The 17,483-nt window shown below is 50.0% G+C and overlaps 2 protein-coding genes across 2 annotated transcripts; one reads left to right on the forward strand and one right to left on the reverse strand.

Moving 5' to 3' along the window:
- Positions 1–2: 2 nt before the first annotated feature.
- LOC111156371 (alkB homolog 2, alpha-ketoglutarate dependent dioxygenase) lies at positions 3–3,936 on the reverse strand. The gene is made up of 4 exons (XM_022517199.1): positions 3,750–3,936; positions 3,077–3,508; positions 1,588–1,786; positions 3–330 (listed from the first exon to the last, which is right to left on the reverse strand). The coding sequence occupies exons 2-4, from the start codon at positions 3,351–3,353 to the stop codon at positions 24–26; spliced, it is 783 nt and encodes a 260-aa protein (XP_022372907.1). The 5' UTR covers positions 3,354–3,508; positions 3,750–3,936; the 3' UTR covers positions 3–23.
- A 3,859-nt stretch (positions 3,937–7,795) lies between these two features.
- LOC111156546 (uracil DNA glycosylase) lies at positions 7,796–17,247 on the forward strand. Its single transcript, XM_022517513.1, has 7 exons — positions 7,796–7,958; positions 8,591–8,797; positions 9,347–9,442; positions 11,888–11,985; positions 12,896–12,984; positions 14,393–14,571; positions 16,806–17,247. Exons 1-7 carry the CDS (start codon positions 7,827–7,829, stop codon positions 16,944–16,946), a joined length of 942 nt encoding a protein of 313 aa, XP_022373221.1. The 5' UTR covers positions 7,796–7,826; the 3' UTR covers positions 16,947–17,247.
- Positions 17,248–17,483: the final 236 nt, after the last annotated feature.

A 17,483-nucleotide genomic window follows, 5' to 3' on the forward strand; every position in this document is an offset into this window, starting at 1 on the left:
AGTACAAACCACCGACAAAGTTTTTACTTTTTAGCGGACAGAATTTTGCGAAATGTCAGATTGACCCGTGGAGCTAGAATCTTCTTTCGTATGGGGAGACTGTGGTACCAGTGAGTGTTGGTCGGGTGGTTCATCATGAGCAAACTCCCGTGGGCCAGCTGAAGCCGGACCACCTCTACCTTCCGGGTGGGCTTTTTCCCCCGGGAATCCTTATGCCGGAAGAAGAAGTCTCTGCAGGCCCCGAAGGAGACAGAGGCTATGGGGCTCCCGGGAGCCAGTTCTCGTTCATCATCTCTGTGCTCCCCGATGTGGTCATGGCCATCCTTGTACCTGCAGTGACAACACAGGCCCAGTTTACAAAACAGCCCTTTCCTAGAACGTGCCAACAGGGCAGAATCCTCATTTTCCTACCGTGTGACAGGTGCCGCGAGCGGCTCCTGCTGTGGTTCTGCAGCGGCTAGAGGGCCTCCTCTGGGTCTGCAGATGAGCCAAGCCTGAAGCATTCCCACTCAATCTGTTCGTGTTCAATCGTGTGCTTTAAAATGTAACTCACCAAAAGCAGCCGAAAACTCATCTTGGGGTTTTCCCGGTTCATGTATGTAAACCTTTAAATGATTTCTCCCCACACTTAGAATAAAAAAACCCTGAGTCCTTGCCAGTTTGGCCCCTGCCCATCTCTGAGCTCACAATAGCCCTCTCTCCCTCCCCTCATTTGCTGCTCCAGCAGTCTCGGTGGGCTTTCCGCTCCATACACGCTCCAAGCCCCCTCTGCTCTTCCTCAGGATGTCTGTGTGTCTTGTTCCCTCTCTCCATGTAGTCTACAGCTCCAACGTCAGCACTTCAGGGAGCCCTCCGCTAACCACCTTCCCCTGAACTCAGGGTTGGAAAGCAGGGCGGTTCTCTCCCCCAGTGGATGCTCAGCAGTGTCTGGAGACATTCTGGTGGCTGTGACGGGGAGGGGATGCTGCTGGCATCCAGCAGGTGGAAACCGGGGAAGGCTGCTCACATCCCACAAAGCACAGGATGGCCCCGACAACAGAATTATCTGGCCCAAAACATCGGAGCGTTGCTGGTGCGAAACCCTGCCCTCAAACCATAAATCAGCCTGTTTAATTTTCTTCAAGACACTTAATAACATCTGAAATGATCTTGTTCAGCGGTTTGTTCACAAGAGAATCACCTCTCAACTTCCCACTGAGGCCTGGGCTCCGTAAGGACCTAACAGCAGATGCTGTCCTGGCCACATCCTTGCTGCACTGAGGTATCTGTTGTACAAATGAATAAAATATGGTGGGTCTTAACTCTAGGGAACAAACTGAGGGCTGCTGGAGGGGAGGGGGCCCGGGGGTCGGGCATGAAGGAGGGCACGTGATCTGATGAGCACTGGGTGTTCTACGCAACTGACTAATCACTGACCTCTACCTCTGAAACTAAGGTTGTACTCTGTGTGGGCTACCTGAATTTAAATTAAAAAAAAAAAAAAAAAAAAAAGATGGAATCTTAAACTCCTGCCCTCGGAAGAAGCAGATTTATACAATTTAGTCCAGTACCCTAAAAAGGAAAAGGAAAAAAACCCCAGAAAGTCACCTGTTGACAAGCACAAAGTTGAAGGTCTCTCCTGTCACCAGAGAAACACGATCCCGGACGTGCTCTAGAACTGGGATCCAGGGCTTTGGAGACAGAGTGAGGCCCGAGAACGTGTAGGTCAGCCCCGCGTTGCCATAGGTGGCTTGCTTCCTGGGCACACTGTGCCACTTCCCGAACACCTGGACCCTGGCTAGTGCACCTGCGAAGATAAAACAGGACAGCTCAGAAGAGCAGGCGGGTGAGGAGCCCACATGCTTGCTCCCTGAAGATTCAGGATCGAGTGGAAACTGAAAAAGGATTAATATTTCACTTTCTGACCGAAGACAAAAATCACTGTGGCTTGCCCAAAATGTTCACGGAAGACAGTGATCTTGTCCTACACTTAGAGAAACATGCTCTCGTCCAATTTTTTTTTTTTTTTAAAACAACATGCCTTAATTGTCTTAACTCCAGGAGAGACTTACTAATAAGAGGCTGAAATGCAAGCAAGCTGAAGTCAGGCTACACGCTAGGGTGATTCTGCCAACCGTGGGGACTAAGGGTGTGGGGTCCCCAAGAGATGAAGTGAAACAGTGAAGGCTGCAGGCTGGGAGGGGTCTTCTGTGGGCTTTATCTTTGTAAAAGATTTTATTTATTTATTTGACAGAGAGATCACAAGTAGGCAGAGAGGCAGGCAGAGAGAGAGAGAGGGCTTCCCTCTCTACAGAGAGCCCGATGCAGGGCTGGATTCCAGGACCCTGAGACCATGACCTGAGCTGAAGGCAGAGGCTTAACCCACTGAGCCACCCAGGTGCCCCTTCCATGGCCTTTTTCTCTGCCTCCTCGTGCTCTGCCACCTTGCAGGAGTTCTCCATGTGTGTTCCTGGACCAACAGGACCAACAGCATCAGCAGCACCTGGGAACAACTACTGACTGGTGGGGAGGGGTCAGGCGATCCCAGTTCTCAGAAGCAACAAGGTCTCCCCCTCCCCGCCCCCGGCCTCAACTCGGCCTCAACTCAGGGAGGAGGTGGGGGGGGGGTTGGTGATGATGCCAAGAACCCCCCTGTGGGGGAATTACCTGGTTATCTGCTGTCTCTTCTACTAGACCAGATGCACTTTACAGTCACCTGGAGGCTTTCTAAAAACACTGATGCCCAGGCTGTACACCCCTCCCCCCACCGCCCAGCTACTCCGATTCAGCTGGTCTCGCATAGAACCCAGCATCTTTTTTGTTTTTTTAACTTTCCCAGCTGATTCTAATGTCAGCCAGGTGGCAAATCACTCTCGAGTCTGTCAGCTCCTGGTAGGCAGGCAATCTTTTCTCCAGTTTGTATGCCAAGTGCCCATCATGGTGCCTGGAGCAGAGATGCCCAGAGAGTATGTGTTGAATCAGTTAATGAAGTCACCAGCAATTAATGGCTCCTGAGTTCAGATTTCTCCCAACACAAAGCACTAGTTTTTTTCAAAACAAGTCTTCAACACACACACCCTGCAAGTCCTCGGCTTACCTGTAAAATACTCCACTTCTTGCTCCAGCTTCTGGAAAATCTTGTCTGCTTCGGTTTTGCCAAACAGGACTGTGTAATCACAACTCAGGCCCTCGGCTCGGATGTGCCGCCAGCTGGGGCCGGCCGAGTGGCCTGCATTCCCCGGGGTTTCTGTCCTGGACCTTTTCCTGCTGCTCTCCTTGTCTCCTCTCAGCCCTGCTGGGCCTTCTCTGCTCTCCTCTCGCTCCCTCTTTCCCAAAAGGCCCCCTAATGCCCCCTTCACCAGGAATCTGTCCATTCTGTCTCCACAAAGCAAAGATATGGGAGCCAGCGGCAGGGCAGAGAGAGATGGGCCAGACTCTGGCCCAGATGCTTAAAAGTTTGGCTTGTTGGCCAAATGGTCCTACAGAATTCTCCTCGGTGTTTTCAAGTTCCCACTTTTAACACCATATCCTAGAAAGGAAGCAGAGTATGTTGAAGTCTGAAGGGACCCTCCGGATGTCCTGGGTCCCCCCACACCTGGCTATGCATCACAATCAGCCCGCAGGCTTGCAAAACCCCAAATGCCTGCATTCCATCCCCAAGCACCTGACCTTTTCAAGAAAGCCCAGCCTGGCACTCCTGGAGAAGGGAAGGGGGTTTGCCCAAAGTCACCCAGAGGAGATTCCCGGTCTCCTTTTCCCTCACTACCGACCAGCCTCCCACGCCAGTATCCTCTTAGGTAAAGTAAGTATAGTGATCTTCAAATGGCCAGGACTCAGAATCTGAACGCAAAACAGTTACACGTGGTCATACGCACACCAAACTCCGATAGAAAATAAGAACTGTGACGACGTTCGGGGCGGGGTGGGGGGCTCTGACACCCCAGACAGCAGCAGCGCCGCCCCCGGACCCTGCAAACACCAGAGGCGGGGCCGGCGGGAAAAAGACAACACCGGGGCCGTAAAGTCACTTCCGGGTAGATTTCCGGGGCCCGCTGGGAAATGTAGGCACTTAGGCGGAAGCAGTGTGATGAGCTGCTCCCTAGCGCCACCTGTTGGCCTCCTGGACGCGCTGCAGGCCCTGAGGGTTTTCTGCCCAGTTGCTCGGTCCCTGGCCTAGGAGGATCCTCTGTGGTTTGGGGGCTGTTGTTCGCTGTCGCCTCCGCCTGGGGATTCTGTGGGCGTCCAGACTGGGAGGTGGGCCGCCTGGTGGGAGCACGACCCCATGGCTTCCGCATTTGTCTCCACCACTCTGGCTGTGTGGTTCCTGCAGGTCGCTTGTAGCTTCACCTGCACAGTGAGGGCTATGAAACCTTCGCCGCGAGAGCCCTGTGAGGATTAGATGACGGGACCCATGAGGAATGCTTCTGCGTTCCAAATAAATGTCAGCTTCTGTCATCGCTCCTCACTTTTGATGATTCTCTGTCTCCCCCAGTGCAATGAAAGCTCCGTGGGATTTGGGAGGTCCCGAATTCTTAGTGCACAGTTCCGCAGATTTTGGCCAAAGTACAGAGTTGTGTGACCACCACCACAATCAAGATCCAGAACGGTTGTGTCACCCCACAAAATTCTCCCAAGCCTCTTGGTTAGAAACTCGCCCTTGTCCGATGCCACAGCCCCCCGCCCCCGCCGCCCCGCCCCTGGCAACCGGCAGTTTCCAGTCCTTATACTTCTGTCTTTTCCAGAATTTAAAAAAAAAAAAAAAAAAAAAAAGATTTTATTTATTTGAGAGAGAGAGAGAGAGAGAGAGAGCACAAGCAGGGGGAACAGCAGGCAGAGGGAGAAGCAGGCTCCCTGCTGATAGGAAGCCGGATGTGTGGCTGGATGCCAGGACCCCAAGTTCATGACCTGAGTGTAAGGCAGACACTTAACCTACTGAGTCACCCAGGTGCCTCTTTTCTAGAATTTCTTATGAATGAAATCATAAACAGATAGCCTTTGGTGTCTGGCCATTCATTCAGCTTAATGCTTTTAGGATGTACCCTTGTTTGTTTTGGTTGTTTCTTTTATGGCTCAGTAGCATTGTGTGGTATGGATACCCTATGATTTGTTCACCCCATCACCCCACCCCAGCTGAGGGGCCTTTGAGTTGTTTCTAGCTCCCTGCAATTACAAATGAAGTCACTGTATCCATTCCGGTATAAGCTTTTCTGAATGCAGATTTTAATTGCACTTGGGTGAACACCTAGGAGTGGGATTGCAGGGGCACATGTTAAGTGTTGTGTTTCACTTTGTATCCAAACTGAGATGTATTTCAAAGTGGCTGGAAGGGTACATGATTTTGAGGTTTTTGTTTGTTTTAAATAGGAAGATATGTAAGTTTATTTGTTTCTCTTTTTTTTAAAGATTTTATTTATTTATTTGACAGAGAGAGATCACAGGTAGGTAGAGAGAGAGAGAGAGGAGGAAACAGGCTCCCTGCTGAGCAGAGAGCCCGATGCGGGACTCAATCCCAGGACCATGAGATCATGACCTGAGCCAAAGGCAGAGGCTTAACCCACTGAGCCACCCAGGCACCCTGATTTGAGTTATGAGCTTCTCCCCTAACATATCAGGCTCCTTGCCCTAGGCACTGAAACATGATAGTAATAAGGGATAAAGTCCCTGTGATGTCGTTTTTTGGAATATAGATGAGGTTAGTTGGGGTCCCGAGCCAAGAGCCAAGAAAGAATTCTTGAGACATGTTGGGTGCAAAATAATAGTTTTGTTAAGGCACGAAGACTGGACCCACAGGCGAAATTAGCTACTGCTGCCTTCTGCTCCCCAGAGCCCCGGGACTGTGAGGAGCAACTGACTATACACTTTGCAAGTGGGGGAAGTAAAGATAAGGGAAGTTCCAAAAGCATTTTCATATACTAAATAAGACTCACAGGTCACCGGAGGCCTGGCCATTGTCAAACTAAGGTTGCTTTTCCCTCTAGCAAGGCATTGAGAACACTAGGAGCTTCCAGGAAGGACATTATACTCTGCCTGCCTCAAGTATTTGTCAGTGGGCTGCCTGTTATAAGGACATTTAATTTTCTGCCTTTCTTTCCCACATCACCTGCCCCCAGCAGGGTTAAATTTTGGAGATGGAGACAAATAAACAAGCAAAGAATGCATAAGATAATTTAAGATAGCGCAGAAGCTATGGAGTGACCAGCTAGAACGTGGGGGCAGAGGGGAAGGCCTTCCAGAGTGATGAAGGTTTAGAATATAGGTGAGGTTCAGTGGGGTGGAGTGCAGAGCTGGAGGACCAAGAAAGAATTCTTGAGACATCTGTGGTGCAAAGTGATGGTTTATTAAAGCACGGGGTCCCTCGAGCAGAAAGAACTGCTGCCCCAGGGTTGTGAGGTGGGGGCAGGTTATATACAATGGGATTGGGGGAGGTAAGGAAAAAGGTTTCAACAGAACTTTCATACACTAAAGAGAACCTACAAGATACCTGGGGCTTTGAGGCCTTTGCCATTGTCAGGTTAAGGTTGTTTTCCCCCCTCTAGCAAGGTATTTAACATAAGATGGGAGATTCGTGGAAGAATGTCACACAGGTCCCAACCAGGGAGGGGAGGGGCAGGGTATCCTCTTCTGCTCCGTCCTCAGCTTGCTTTGTTCCCTTATCAAGAGGAAGGGACCTGAGTTGAGACCCAAAGCTTACCAGGTAGGGAGACAGCCCGTGCAAGAGAGTACAGGCCACACAAGGGAAAGCTGGCGATGGCAGTCACCTCACAGTAGTAGGGGCTTCGGTTAGAGGGAAACAGCTCTGCCAGCCGGGTAAGAAACGGGTTTATTCTAAAATTTGGAAACCGTAGGGAGAATTGTTACGCCGGGATTACCACGACATAATTTCCATCTCAAAAAGATCCCTCTGGGGGCGCCTGGGTGGCTCAGTGGGTTAAGCCGCTGCCTTCGGCTCAGGTCGTGATCTCGGAGTCCTGGGATCGAGCCCCGCATCGGGCTCTCTGCTCTCTAGGGGAGCCTGCTTCCTCCTCTCTCTCTCTGCCTGCCTCTCTGCCTGCTTGTGATCTCTCTGTCAAATAAATAAATAAAATCTTTAAAAAAAAAAAAAAAAAAAAAAAAGATCCCTCTGAATAAAGAGGAGAGCAGCCAGGGAGTGTAGCTAGGTGATGAAGAGCGGCCGTCGAATCTGGGGTTTATTTTGCAGATAGAACCAAGAGGACCCATTGTCGGTTGGGATGTGGGGAGGGAACGCGGAACAAGAAGGACGGCGGGTGTGTGTGGGGGGCGGTGGTGCCTTGAAGAGGATGCGGAGTTTGGAGTTTAATCTTCAAGACCTCAATTAAAGTCTCCCCCAGACCTTACAGGTTAGGCAAAACGCACGACCGCACCTGGCTCTAGCTTGCTGTCAGTAAAATAAGTTTTGTGAAAACAGGATGAGGACCTGTACCTGAGAGCAAAGCAAAGGACTGTTTTAATGCTAATTTCACTCCCACGACTACTCCTCGGGGCAGGTGCTTTTTTTTTTTCTCCTTTTCCCCGCGGCAGAGGCAGAGGGACGAGCCCCAAGGCAGGGGTGTGATGGCTGAGTACTATGAATGAAAGAGTAAACTCCGGAGCGGGCGCACCCAAGGACCCCGCCTACCACCTGACGCTTTCAAGCCCTACTTGGTCCCAGGGGCCTCTCGCAGCAGCCCCTCTGGCACAGGCGCACTAGGCCCCTCGCCGCCCCCCGTTCCCCCTCCCCGCCCCGGTCGGAGCATGCGCGAGCCGTTTGGCGCCAATTTCGGATCGCCGCAGCTGGCTCAGACGGCTGGTTCTCCGAGCGGCGTGCGGCCGCTCTCCTCGGCTCCGGGATGATCGGCCAGAAGACCCTCTACTCCTTTTTTTCTCCCACCCCCGCCGGGAAGCGACGTGCCCGCAGTCCCGAGCCGGCCGACCCGGGGACCGGCGTGGCGGCGGTGGCTGAGGAAAGCGGGGATGCGGCGGTGAGGCGCGACGGGGACCGGGCACCGGGGGCAAGGGACGGGGAGGAGGGCGACGGGCCCCGCTTGGCCGAGGGGTTGCAGGGACGCGCCACCGACTCGGTAAGCTGGGTCCCTGTGTTCAAAGCAGACTGCACGTGTTCAAAACAGCCCGTGCTGTCCCCTGTCGGCGGCCATTCTGAGGGGCCAGCCAATGGGGATGGACCTCGGGGCCCGCGGCGCCAATCAGAGGCGAGGGAGCCTCCTTGCTCGGTTCGCCGTCCAATCAAGAGGGGAGAGAGGCGGGACTCACCACGGGAGGGTTTTGCCGCGAAAAGACCACGTGGGGACGCAGGGGGCGGGCGCCGGGGTCAGGGCCTCCCTTCCCGCCAGCGCCGCGGGAGACGTCGCGGACCTAGCTCACCAAACCCCTCTCGCAGCCGCATCTTAATACCAAACTCAGTACTGGGGGCAGCAGTCAGCCTTCCCGGACCCGACTCCCAGAGTTCGGTTTTGCTGCGACTTGCCCGGTGGGGGCTGGAGCCCCGCAAATGGGCTTGCTCCGCCATGGGCCGTGGGGTTGGGGGCGGCATCTGCGGGCGCCTGGGCGTGGCCCGCTGCAGCTCGTGACCCGCCTCTGCGGGGACCACTTGCAGGCAAGTCCCCCCAAGAAGGCCCGGGCCGGGCAGGAGGACCCCAGCACGCCGCCCTCCTCGCCGCTGAGCCCCGAGCAGTTGATCCGTATCCAGAGAAACAAGGCCGCCGCCCTGCTCAGACTCGCCGCGCGCAACGTGCCAGTGGGTTTCGGTGAGAGTTGGAAGAAACCGCTCAGCGCGGAGTTCGGGAAACCGTATTTCATCAAGGTAAACCTGGAGGCTGCGGGCCCTTTGGTCTTGCTAGGATAGCCTGCAGAGTCCACGTTTGTAGGCTCCCGTATTCCCTCCCTTAACGTCCTTTTCCCGGTAAAATAGTAAAATAACAGCCACGGTGTTTTGCCTACTGAGGCTTTATTGAAGTTTTTAAAAAAGGCTGTAAGATGGCATGGCTCCTTGTAAACCGTTCAGCGGGTCTGCTCTCCAGGAAAGAGCTGCACGGTAAAACCGCAAACCAGACTGTGAAACCCGGTGCATCCTTTACAAAAAGAGGGAGGGGCTGACACCAATAGTAAGTGAGAGCAGAGAGGCCAGTCTACGTAGACCTGGTCCAAACAAAGGGGAAGGGTGCCAAAGCAGACTGGGGATCTCTTTGGCGACCTGCAAGTCTAGTTTTTGTTTCTCAAAAGAATATGCCTATACAACGTGGCAGAGAGTTAAATAGTGTTTCTTCAGTTAGCCTCCACTGGAAGCCTCCTTACTGAATTCTTAAACTTGGCGGTGAGTCTGATTGGAAATCTGATTTGTCTTTACCGTCAGCTAATGGGATTTGTCGCGGAAGAAAGAAAACATTACACTGTTTATCCACCCCCACACCAAGTCTTCACGTGGACCCAGATGTGTGACATAAGACATGTAAGTACCTGTGGTTGGTGAGTGTAAGTAAAAGAGGCATGGGAGTCAAATAGTATGCAATTGTTAATTACTTGCGCGCGTGCGCGCGCACACACACACCCCGCAAGTGCCTGTCCCTGCTGGGGTAATAAAAAAATACCGAAATATTTAGCCTGTTAGCTATCTAACTTTGAGTATGTGTGGCCATGCAGCCAAAAAAAAAAAAAAAAAAAAAAAAAAGAGTGTATGTAGACCTGTGTCTGTATGCTCTAGTTTTTTGTATTTAATCCTGAACCAACTACATGCCAACGTGGGGTCTTAGGGTGGTGTTGAGGAAACAGGCATGAAGCATTGAGGTCTTTTGCAACTGGTTAGCACAGCCCCCCCCCCCCCCTTTCACTTGCAGCTCAGTATTTCTGTGTGACCCATGCTGTCTTTTATAGTTGATGCTTTCAAGCTCTTGACTTCTGGCGCATCCGTCTTACTATTCTGTTAGCATTCCTTTGCTCTGGTTCATTCTGTGTACAGGCTGCTGACCAGCTGGTCTGTCTCTTCAGTCTCCTCAGAAACTGGTTTACGGCTTTCAGTCACTGTATGAACGATGGAAGCTGAACATGAAAATAGCCCTGTTCGACCTTCCAGCCTCCTCTTCACCCCCAACTCTCCTACTTAAAGAGTTGGCAAGTGTGACAGTTTTCTCTGTTGAAAACCCAACTAGATCCATCGATGGCAACTCCCTTGAAGCCTGTTGCTTGAAGCCACTACCATTCTGATCTTATCCCTTTCTCTCCCCCATTTTGTAAGCTGAAGGCAGGAATCCTGTGATTTCATACCGTGTCTGTTAAACCAAATGGAAGTGAAGTAGGTGAATGACCCCTGTGGATAAAGCTGCCATACCTAAAACTTTGCAGACTTGACCATTTTTCACTTCCGAGCAAGAACTTTGAATATAGCTCTTGGTTTTATAAAGTCAAAGAGATTTAAGTCCTTTTTTTTTTTTTTTTTTTTCCTTTTTAAAGATTTTTTATTTATTTGACAGAGCCCCAGCGAGAAAGGGAACACAAGCAGGGGGGTGGGAGAAGGAGAAGCAGGCTTCCCGCTGAGCAGGGAGCCCGATTCGGGGCTCGATCCCAGGATGCTGGGATCATGACCCAAGCTGAAGGCAGACGCTTATCAACTGAACCACCCAGGTATTCCCGGACTTAAGTCCTTTTAAATTCAGTCCTAGTTTGTGCCTTGTTTGATCTGTGGGTCCTGTTTTGAATGCCAATGCCCAGTGTCAACAAGGAGGAGTAAGAGAGTATGAAAGTTCTGAGTATCTGATGGCCTAGCAGATCCTCTTTGCAGAGAAGCATATGGAAGGTCGGAAAGGTTAAGTGGCTCCTTCAAGGTCATCCCTTATTCAGGACTAGAACCCAAAAGCTTTCCTGCTGGGACCGGCTGATTCATAAGGGAGAATGTGCTGCGTTCAGAATGAGCACCAGTGGTTGCGAGAGGGAGGTCCACAAAAGGTTCCTGGTGTCTGAAGGTTGGGATTTGAAGGATGTAATGTATGTTGGCTATGGGAGGATTCTGAGAAGGAGCACCATGGGCAGAAGCAGGAGAGTGAAGAAGAGGTAGGCAGGCAGCAGATTAAAGGGCTAGCTGTATCTTAACACTACGCCTGACCTTGATCTCATTACATTTCATTGCATGTTGCCACCTTCTCCATGGCCCTTTGACCTCATTGTCTTCATCCCTCAGAGGATGTGGGGAAGAGGCATCTTCATGGGTGGGTAGTAGGGAATTTGGTAGCTTCAACTCACAGAAAAGTAGTTTGGTACATGTCTATGAGAATTTAAAATACACTTGTCCTTGGACTAGCACCTCCTCTTCTGAATCTGTTTCATAGAAATAAAAACAAAAAAGGACATAAAGATAAGACATACTAGGATATTTGTGGCACTTTTTTTGATGAAAAAAACTAGGAAACAAGCCACCTGCCTACCAGTGACTGCTCTAGAGGCGCAACGAAGGATGCCTAAAATGCATGATGTGAGAAGCACAAACATATAGGGTGATGAGTACCATGACCCCAATTATATAGGTAACTTTACAGGGTTGAATCAGGAGGGGGTAGGGATGAGTGGGAGACAACGAGCCACTTTGTGTGTTTCTGGATGGTTGTCCTTGGGCCAAGGGCATATTTCTGTAATCTGAAAAATGAAGGAGGTGGACTTGTTTTCACCCACTTGCATCAAAGAAGGAGTAGGTGTAGCAGGTGATGGAGTGAAGGATAATTTGACAGTGGAAAGTAATGGGTCCCAGTGATGATGACCCACTCCCTTCTGGGGGTTCTTAGTTTGGGTCAGGGAGAGGCGGGCCGCCTTTCTCATCATCGTGCTCCTTTGTACAGGTTATCAGCCAGGTGTTTGTTTAACCTGCTCGTGCGATACTATTGAATTTCTTGCCACCTGGTATTCACAGGTGAAGGTTGTCATCCTGGGACAGGATCCGTATCATGGACCCAACCAAGCCCATGGGCTCTGCTTTAGTGTTCAAAGACCTGTTCCACCGCCACCCAGGTATGATTATGGCTTGGGTCCAAGTGTGATTACTTTTGGATGTGTACTTTGCAGGCTCTAGGTACACCTGGGGGGGAGACTTACAGTGTGGCCTTTGGAGCAGGGTTTCTTTGTCTTGTCAGTGTTGACATTGGGGGTTGTGTTTTTGTGCCGGAGAGGTTTTGTTCTGTGCGCTCGCTTCAGGATGCTGAGTAGCACGCCTGGGCTCACCCACTAGATGCTCACAACACTGACCCCGCATCCCCCACCCCCTCCAGAACCAGAGAGCACTAGTAAAATGGCAATGAGGAATGTCTATAGACCTTGCCCAAGGTCCCCTGGGGGGCAGAATCACCCGTGGTTAAAACCCACGGCTTTGGGGAATTTTACAGATGCCCCTTGTGACTATAACCAATGCAGAAACTTATCAAGCCATAAGCATTAGTTGAAAGGTCGTTAACTTCTAGGCTGATACTTTTAAAACTTCTGAAGCATGCTCTTCTTATATCTGAGCCTAGACCAAAGGTTTTTTTTTTGTTTGTTTTTGTTTTTTTTAAATATTTTATTTATTTATTTGACAGACAGAGATTACAAGTAGGCAGGAGAGGCAGGCGGGGAGAGAGGAGGAGGCAGGCTCTCCGCGGAGCAGAGAGCCTGATGTGGGGCTCGATTCCAGGACCCTGGGATCATGACCTGAGCCGAAAGCAGAGGCTTTAACCCACTGAGCCACCCAGGCGCCCCTAGACCAAAGATCTTTGACAAGGTTGTATCAGAAGGAACGGTGGTGCTTCCTCATAAATCCTCCAGGTTCATGCTGCCCTCCCCTCCAAGGGCTGGTGGTGCTGGCTGTGATCCACAGATCTGTTGGAAGCTACTGAATTTTCAGACTTGTGCTCAAGATCCTGTTCTTTTTCTTCTGGTTTGCTTTCAGTTTGGAGAACATTTATAAAGAGCTGTCTACAGACATAGAGGGTTTCGTTCATCCTGGTCACGGAGATTTATCCGGGTGGGCCAAGCAAGGTGAGCCAACCACTCCGAGATGTGCTTTGGACAGATTTCAGCACACTTTTCCTTCTGTCCTGCTGGCTTATGTTTATCAAGGAACAGGAAATAAATGGCTGCGTGTACAGAAATAAAGATGTATCCCCCTTTTTATTTTCTAGCCAATGTTTTCTTTCATGTTTTAATCATAATTCAAAAGAGAAATTTGTTTCTCAATTTTATTTATTTATTTATTTGTTTATTTATTTATTTATTTATTTTTAAGAGATTTTATTTATTTATTTTACTGACAGAGTTCACAGGTAGGCAGAGAGGCAGGCAGAGAGAGAGAGAGAAAGGGAAGCAGGCTCCCTGCTGAACAGAGAGCCCGATGCGGGGCTCGATCCCAAGACCCTGGTGTCATGACCTGAGCCCAAGGCAGAGGCTTTAACCCATTGAACCATCCAGGTGCCCCAATTTATTTTTAAGTTTATTTATTTTTAATCTTTACGCCCAACATGGGGGCTTGAACTCACAACCCTGAGGTCAGGAGTCACATGCTTCTCTGACTGAGCCAGCCAGGTGCCCCCTTTTATTAATATTTTAAATTTAACTGCTAACTTTGACCACTTAGGAGATGACCTCACCTTTCTCATTTCAATAATAAGGCTGTGTTTTTTTGTGTTTAATACCTATTTACAGGTGTGTCTTTCTCCCTTTCTTTCCTCCCTCCTTCCCTCCCCGCCCCCCCCCCCACCACCACCCTTCCTTCCTTCCTTTCTACAAATGAACTATAACCAGGATAAGTAAAGAATGTTTACCGTCTGGTTTCTTACAGTTGGATTTTTGTTTCAGTGAAATATTTCAGCTTCCATTTGTTATCTTCTAGGGTTACTTAATGTTACATGGGATACACATACCTGTTTTTAAATTTTACTTTGAGGGGCGCCTGGGTTCCTCAGTCGTTACGTGTCTGCCTTCGGCTCAGGTCATGATCCCAGAGTCCTGGGATCGAGCCCTGCGTCAGGCTCCATGCTCAGCCTGCTTCTCCCTCTCCCACTCCCCCTGCTTGTGTTCCTTCCCTCGCTGTCTCTGTCAAATAAATAAATAAAATCTTTGATAAAAGATTGAGAGAGAGCCAGTGAACAGGGAGAGGGGCAGAGGCAGAGAGGACCTCAAACAGACCTCCCACTGAGCACAGAGTCCAACGTGGGGGGCTCACTCTCTCAATTCCAAAATCATGAGCCGAAATCAAGAGTTGGATACAAGCAACTAGGCTGCCCAGATTCCCCTTGGAGTGTATTTTTAAAACAACTCTGATGACAGATGTAAGGTACAATCACTGTTAAAAACTCAGAAGATGATGAAATTACAGAGGTTAAAGTTAAAGGCTCTGTTTTCTTGGCTTATTTGTCTCTTAACCTGTTTCTTTGGTGTGTGTCCATAGGTGTTCTCTTACTCAATGCTGTCCTCACCGTCCGGGCACATCAGGCTAATTCTCACAAGGAGAGAGGTTGGGAGCAGTTCACTGATGCGGTTGTATCCTGGCTAAATCAGAACTCCAGTGGCCTGGTCTTTTTGCTCTGGGGCTCTTACGCTCAGAAGAAAGGCAGTGCCATTGACAGGGTATGGTGGTTTTGTTTTTTAAACAGTTTAAACCAGTTTAGAAAATCCTAGGAATCCCTGCTATGTGGTCCTGGAAAACCCATGTCACAAGGTGAAATTCATTTTCCCTAAAGGCTTATAGTGAGGGTCGTGTTTCCCATTGAAAATTAAGCAAAATTCAGACAGATTATAGGCATGATGAGTTGTGTGTGAGGAAAGCGAAGGGCCAACTTCAGATGTACTAGAGTTAGTACTACAGGCATACGCTTCCCACGTACATAGATTAATAACAGACTCTACTCACTAAATGCGGTGCAGTAAGTGATGAAGAAGGCAAGGACCCCACATCCCCAAACCATCCTTTGTTCCCCCACCCCCCATGTGCTCCTCTGTTTCTTCTCTGTTTATTTACAGAAGTACCAACATTCCTGGTGCTGAGATGAAAAACCAGAAGCCATCCTTGAATCCTTCCCCTCATCCCTTTAAACCCATTCCACCAGCAAACCCTGTCCCCTTACCTCCTGAGAACATACCAGTCCTGCTGCTCGCCATTGACCCTGTTCCCTTGCTGGAGTGAGCCACTGTCACTTCTTTCTAGGCTGTGACAGACCAGAGCTGAGGGTTGGATGGAGGACAGCATGGTGGAGGAGGAGAGATGGGGGCAGGAAGTGGGGGCAGGGGAGGCAGATATGAAAGGCGAGCCTTGGCTGGGGCTCCTAGGAGACACAGGACTCAGAAGTGAGAATCAGGGAGAAGTCAGCGAGTAAACGCTGCAGTGAGTGAGGTAAAGGGGTTCAGTGAGGTGACCTGACAGTAGCTTGTGTGACAGCAGGAAGTAGCTGGCATGTCACTTGGATTGAGTCCCCCTCCCTGCATCCAGCATCACACCCAGCACTTTACCTGCAGAATCTCGATTAATGCTTCATAAAGTATTAAAGTGAGAAAGTTGCAGTGGGCGGCGGGGCCGAGGTCAGAGCCTCTGCTCGCCTTGCTCACCTAGGGGCCTGGTGGGTGTATTCGGGTTCTGTGCTGGCCACCCAGTCCGTAGCCTGTCCCACTTCTCCATTTTCTCTTAAATGGAATTGGTTTTCATCCTAGGTTTTTGTTTTATTTTATTTTTTTAAGGTAGTAGGTTCACATGATTAAAAAAAATAAAACAGGATAGTAAGGTACGCAGTGAGGAGTTTCCCCACTGAGTCCCCTCTGCTCAGGGGCCTGCCTGGCGCGGATGGCTGCTGGCGTGGAGTTTCTGATGTCGCCTTCCCAAACCTTGATGGGAACGGCAGTGGAGTGTGTGAGTGCGGTTGTCTGTAAAGTTTCTGTGGGAATGAACAAGATCTTTTCAGGTGTTTTGAGGAAGCGAATAGTAGGAGTAAGATCTGACGTGAATGAACTAGCCGCTATGATCAGTGTCGAGGTCAGGAAGGGGTCCCCGGGAGTATTCACCCATCTGCGCATGGTCTGCGTAGCTCTTCCTCTGCGTGTGTGTAGCTTTTATTACTGAAAATGGTTGGCTTTGACAGAAAGCTGTTGTAAGAGTAGCCTGACAATCAGAAGCAACTAGGCCAACTGGCTCCAGGCTCCGGGTTGTGCACCACACTGGGCTACCTGCCTTCAGATGTGGCCCCTCCGAGACTGAACTGTTCAAAGGCAGGGATGTTGTGAAAACAATTATTTGTGAGGTGGTTTTCATTTAAATACAAAAAAGAAGAAAATAAACTTGGCCCAGTCTTTCCTGCTCGGAAAGTATGGCTGATATTTAAAAAATCATGTATGCTGGTTTTGTAGACCATACAGGTTACACAGAAAAGTGCAAAATGGAAAGTAAATGCCTTCCACTATTTTTCCTCAAGGAACTACTATAAATACCGTTTGGGTCTTTTTCCAGAAAAACTTAGGCAATTTACCTTTTTTTCTTCCACTTGATATATCTAGTCCTCCCTTAGCATGTGTAGCTCAGCCTTATTTTTCTAGTAGCCTTGTGGTGTTCCATTGTAAGAAGTTCAGAAAAGTCCTTTTAGCCAGTTGCATAACACTGGACTTGGATGAGCTTTTACCTGATAATAGGCCATGCTGCCATGGACCCCTTCACACCTGCATCTTCTTACGGGTATACGCATCGTGGGGCCCTTGAGCAACTGCATTCTTAGCAGTGGGATTGTGGGGTCCTAAGGTCGGGGGCTGTGGCCATTGCATAGATGGTGCCTTCGTAGCCAAATGTGCTGCTGGAGATTCCTTCTCTCCTTCTCTTTCAGAAACGCCACCACGTGCTGCAGACAGCCCACCCCTCCCCATTGTCGGTGTACAGAGGGTTCTTTGGATGTAGACATTTCTCTAAAACCAATGAGCTGCTGCAGAAGTCTGGCAAGGAGCCCATCAACTGGAAGGACCTGTGACTCTGACCTGGGCAGTTTTCTGGAAGCTATCAAAGTATTTGCCAGGAGTGACCGCATGACCCAGACAGAAGCCTCCAGGGCTCTCTACCCTGGCTGGGACTATATGGCTCTCTTTGCAACATGACTTTGGCCTAAAACCTGCTGTCACGGTGTTTGGGAGAGGGTGGGGGGTCAAATACAGAGACAACTTCTGTCACCTTATGGGAGAAGGGGACAGGGGACAGAAGCACCTCTTGGTACAGTCGGCTGCTGTTTGTTTTTACCTGGTGGGTTAGACTTTAGGTTAAGGGTGTCGGGTGTTTTTATCAAACAACCCCCCCCCCCCCCCCCCCCCCGCAATGCCCTGCCTGGCATTCCAGTTCTTAGCCAAGTAAATCTGTTCCCTCCATCCTTTCCTGAGCCCTCAGGCCCCCCCTCCTTGAAGGAAGCAGGACAGTTTGCAAGTGCCTAGAAATTGAAGAATGCTGTGTGAGTCTTCACAGACCAGCAGAGGGAAATGAGCTGGGGCTTATTTTCATAGTTAATTCTCTGGGTGTT

Source organism: Enhydra lutris, unplaced genomic scaffold (assembly GCF_002288905.1).
Source record: "Enhydra lutris kenyoni isolate GAN:26980312 unplaced genomic scaffold, ASM228890v2 scaffoldscaffold46, whole genome shotgun sequence".
Classification (NCBI taxonomy): Eukaryota; Metazoa; Chordata; class Mammalia; order Carnivora; family Mustelidae; genus Enhydra; species Enhydra lutris.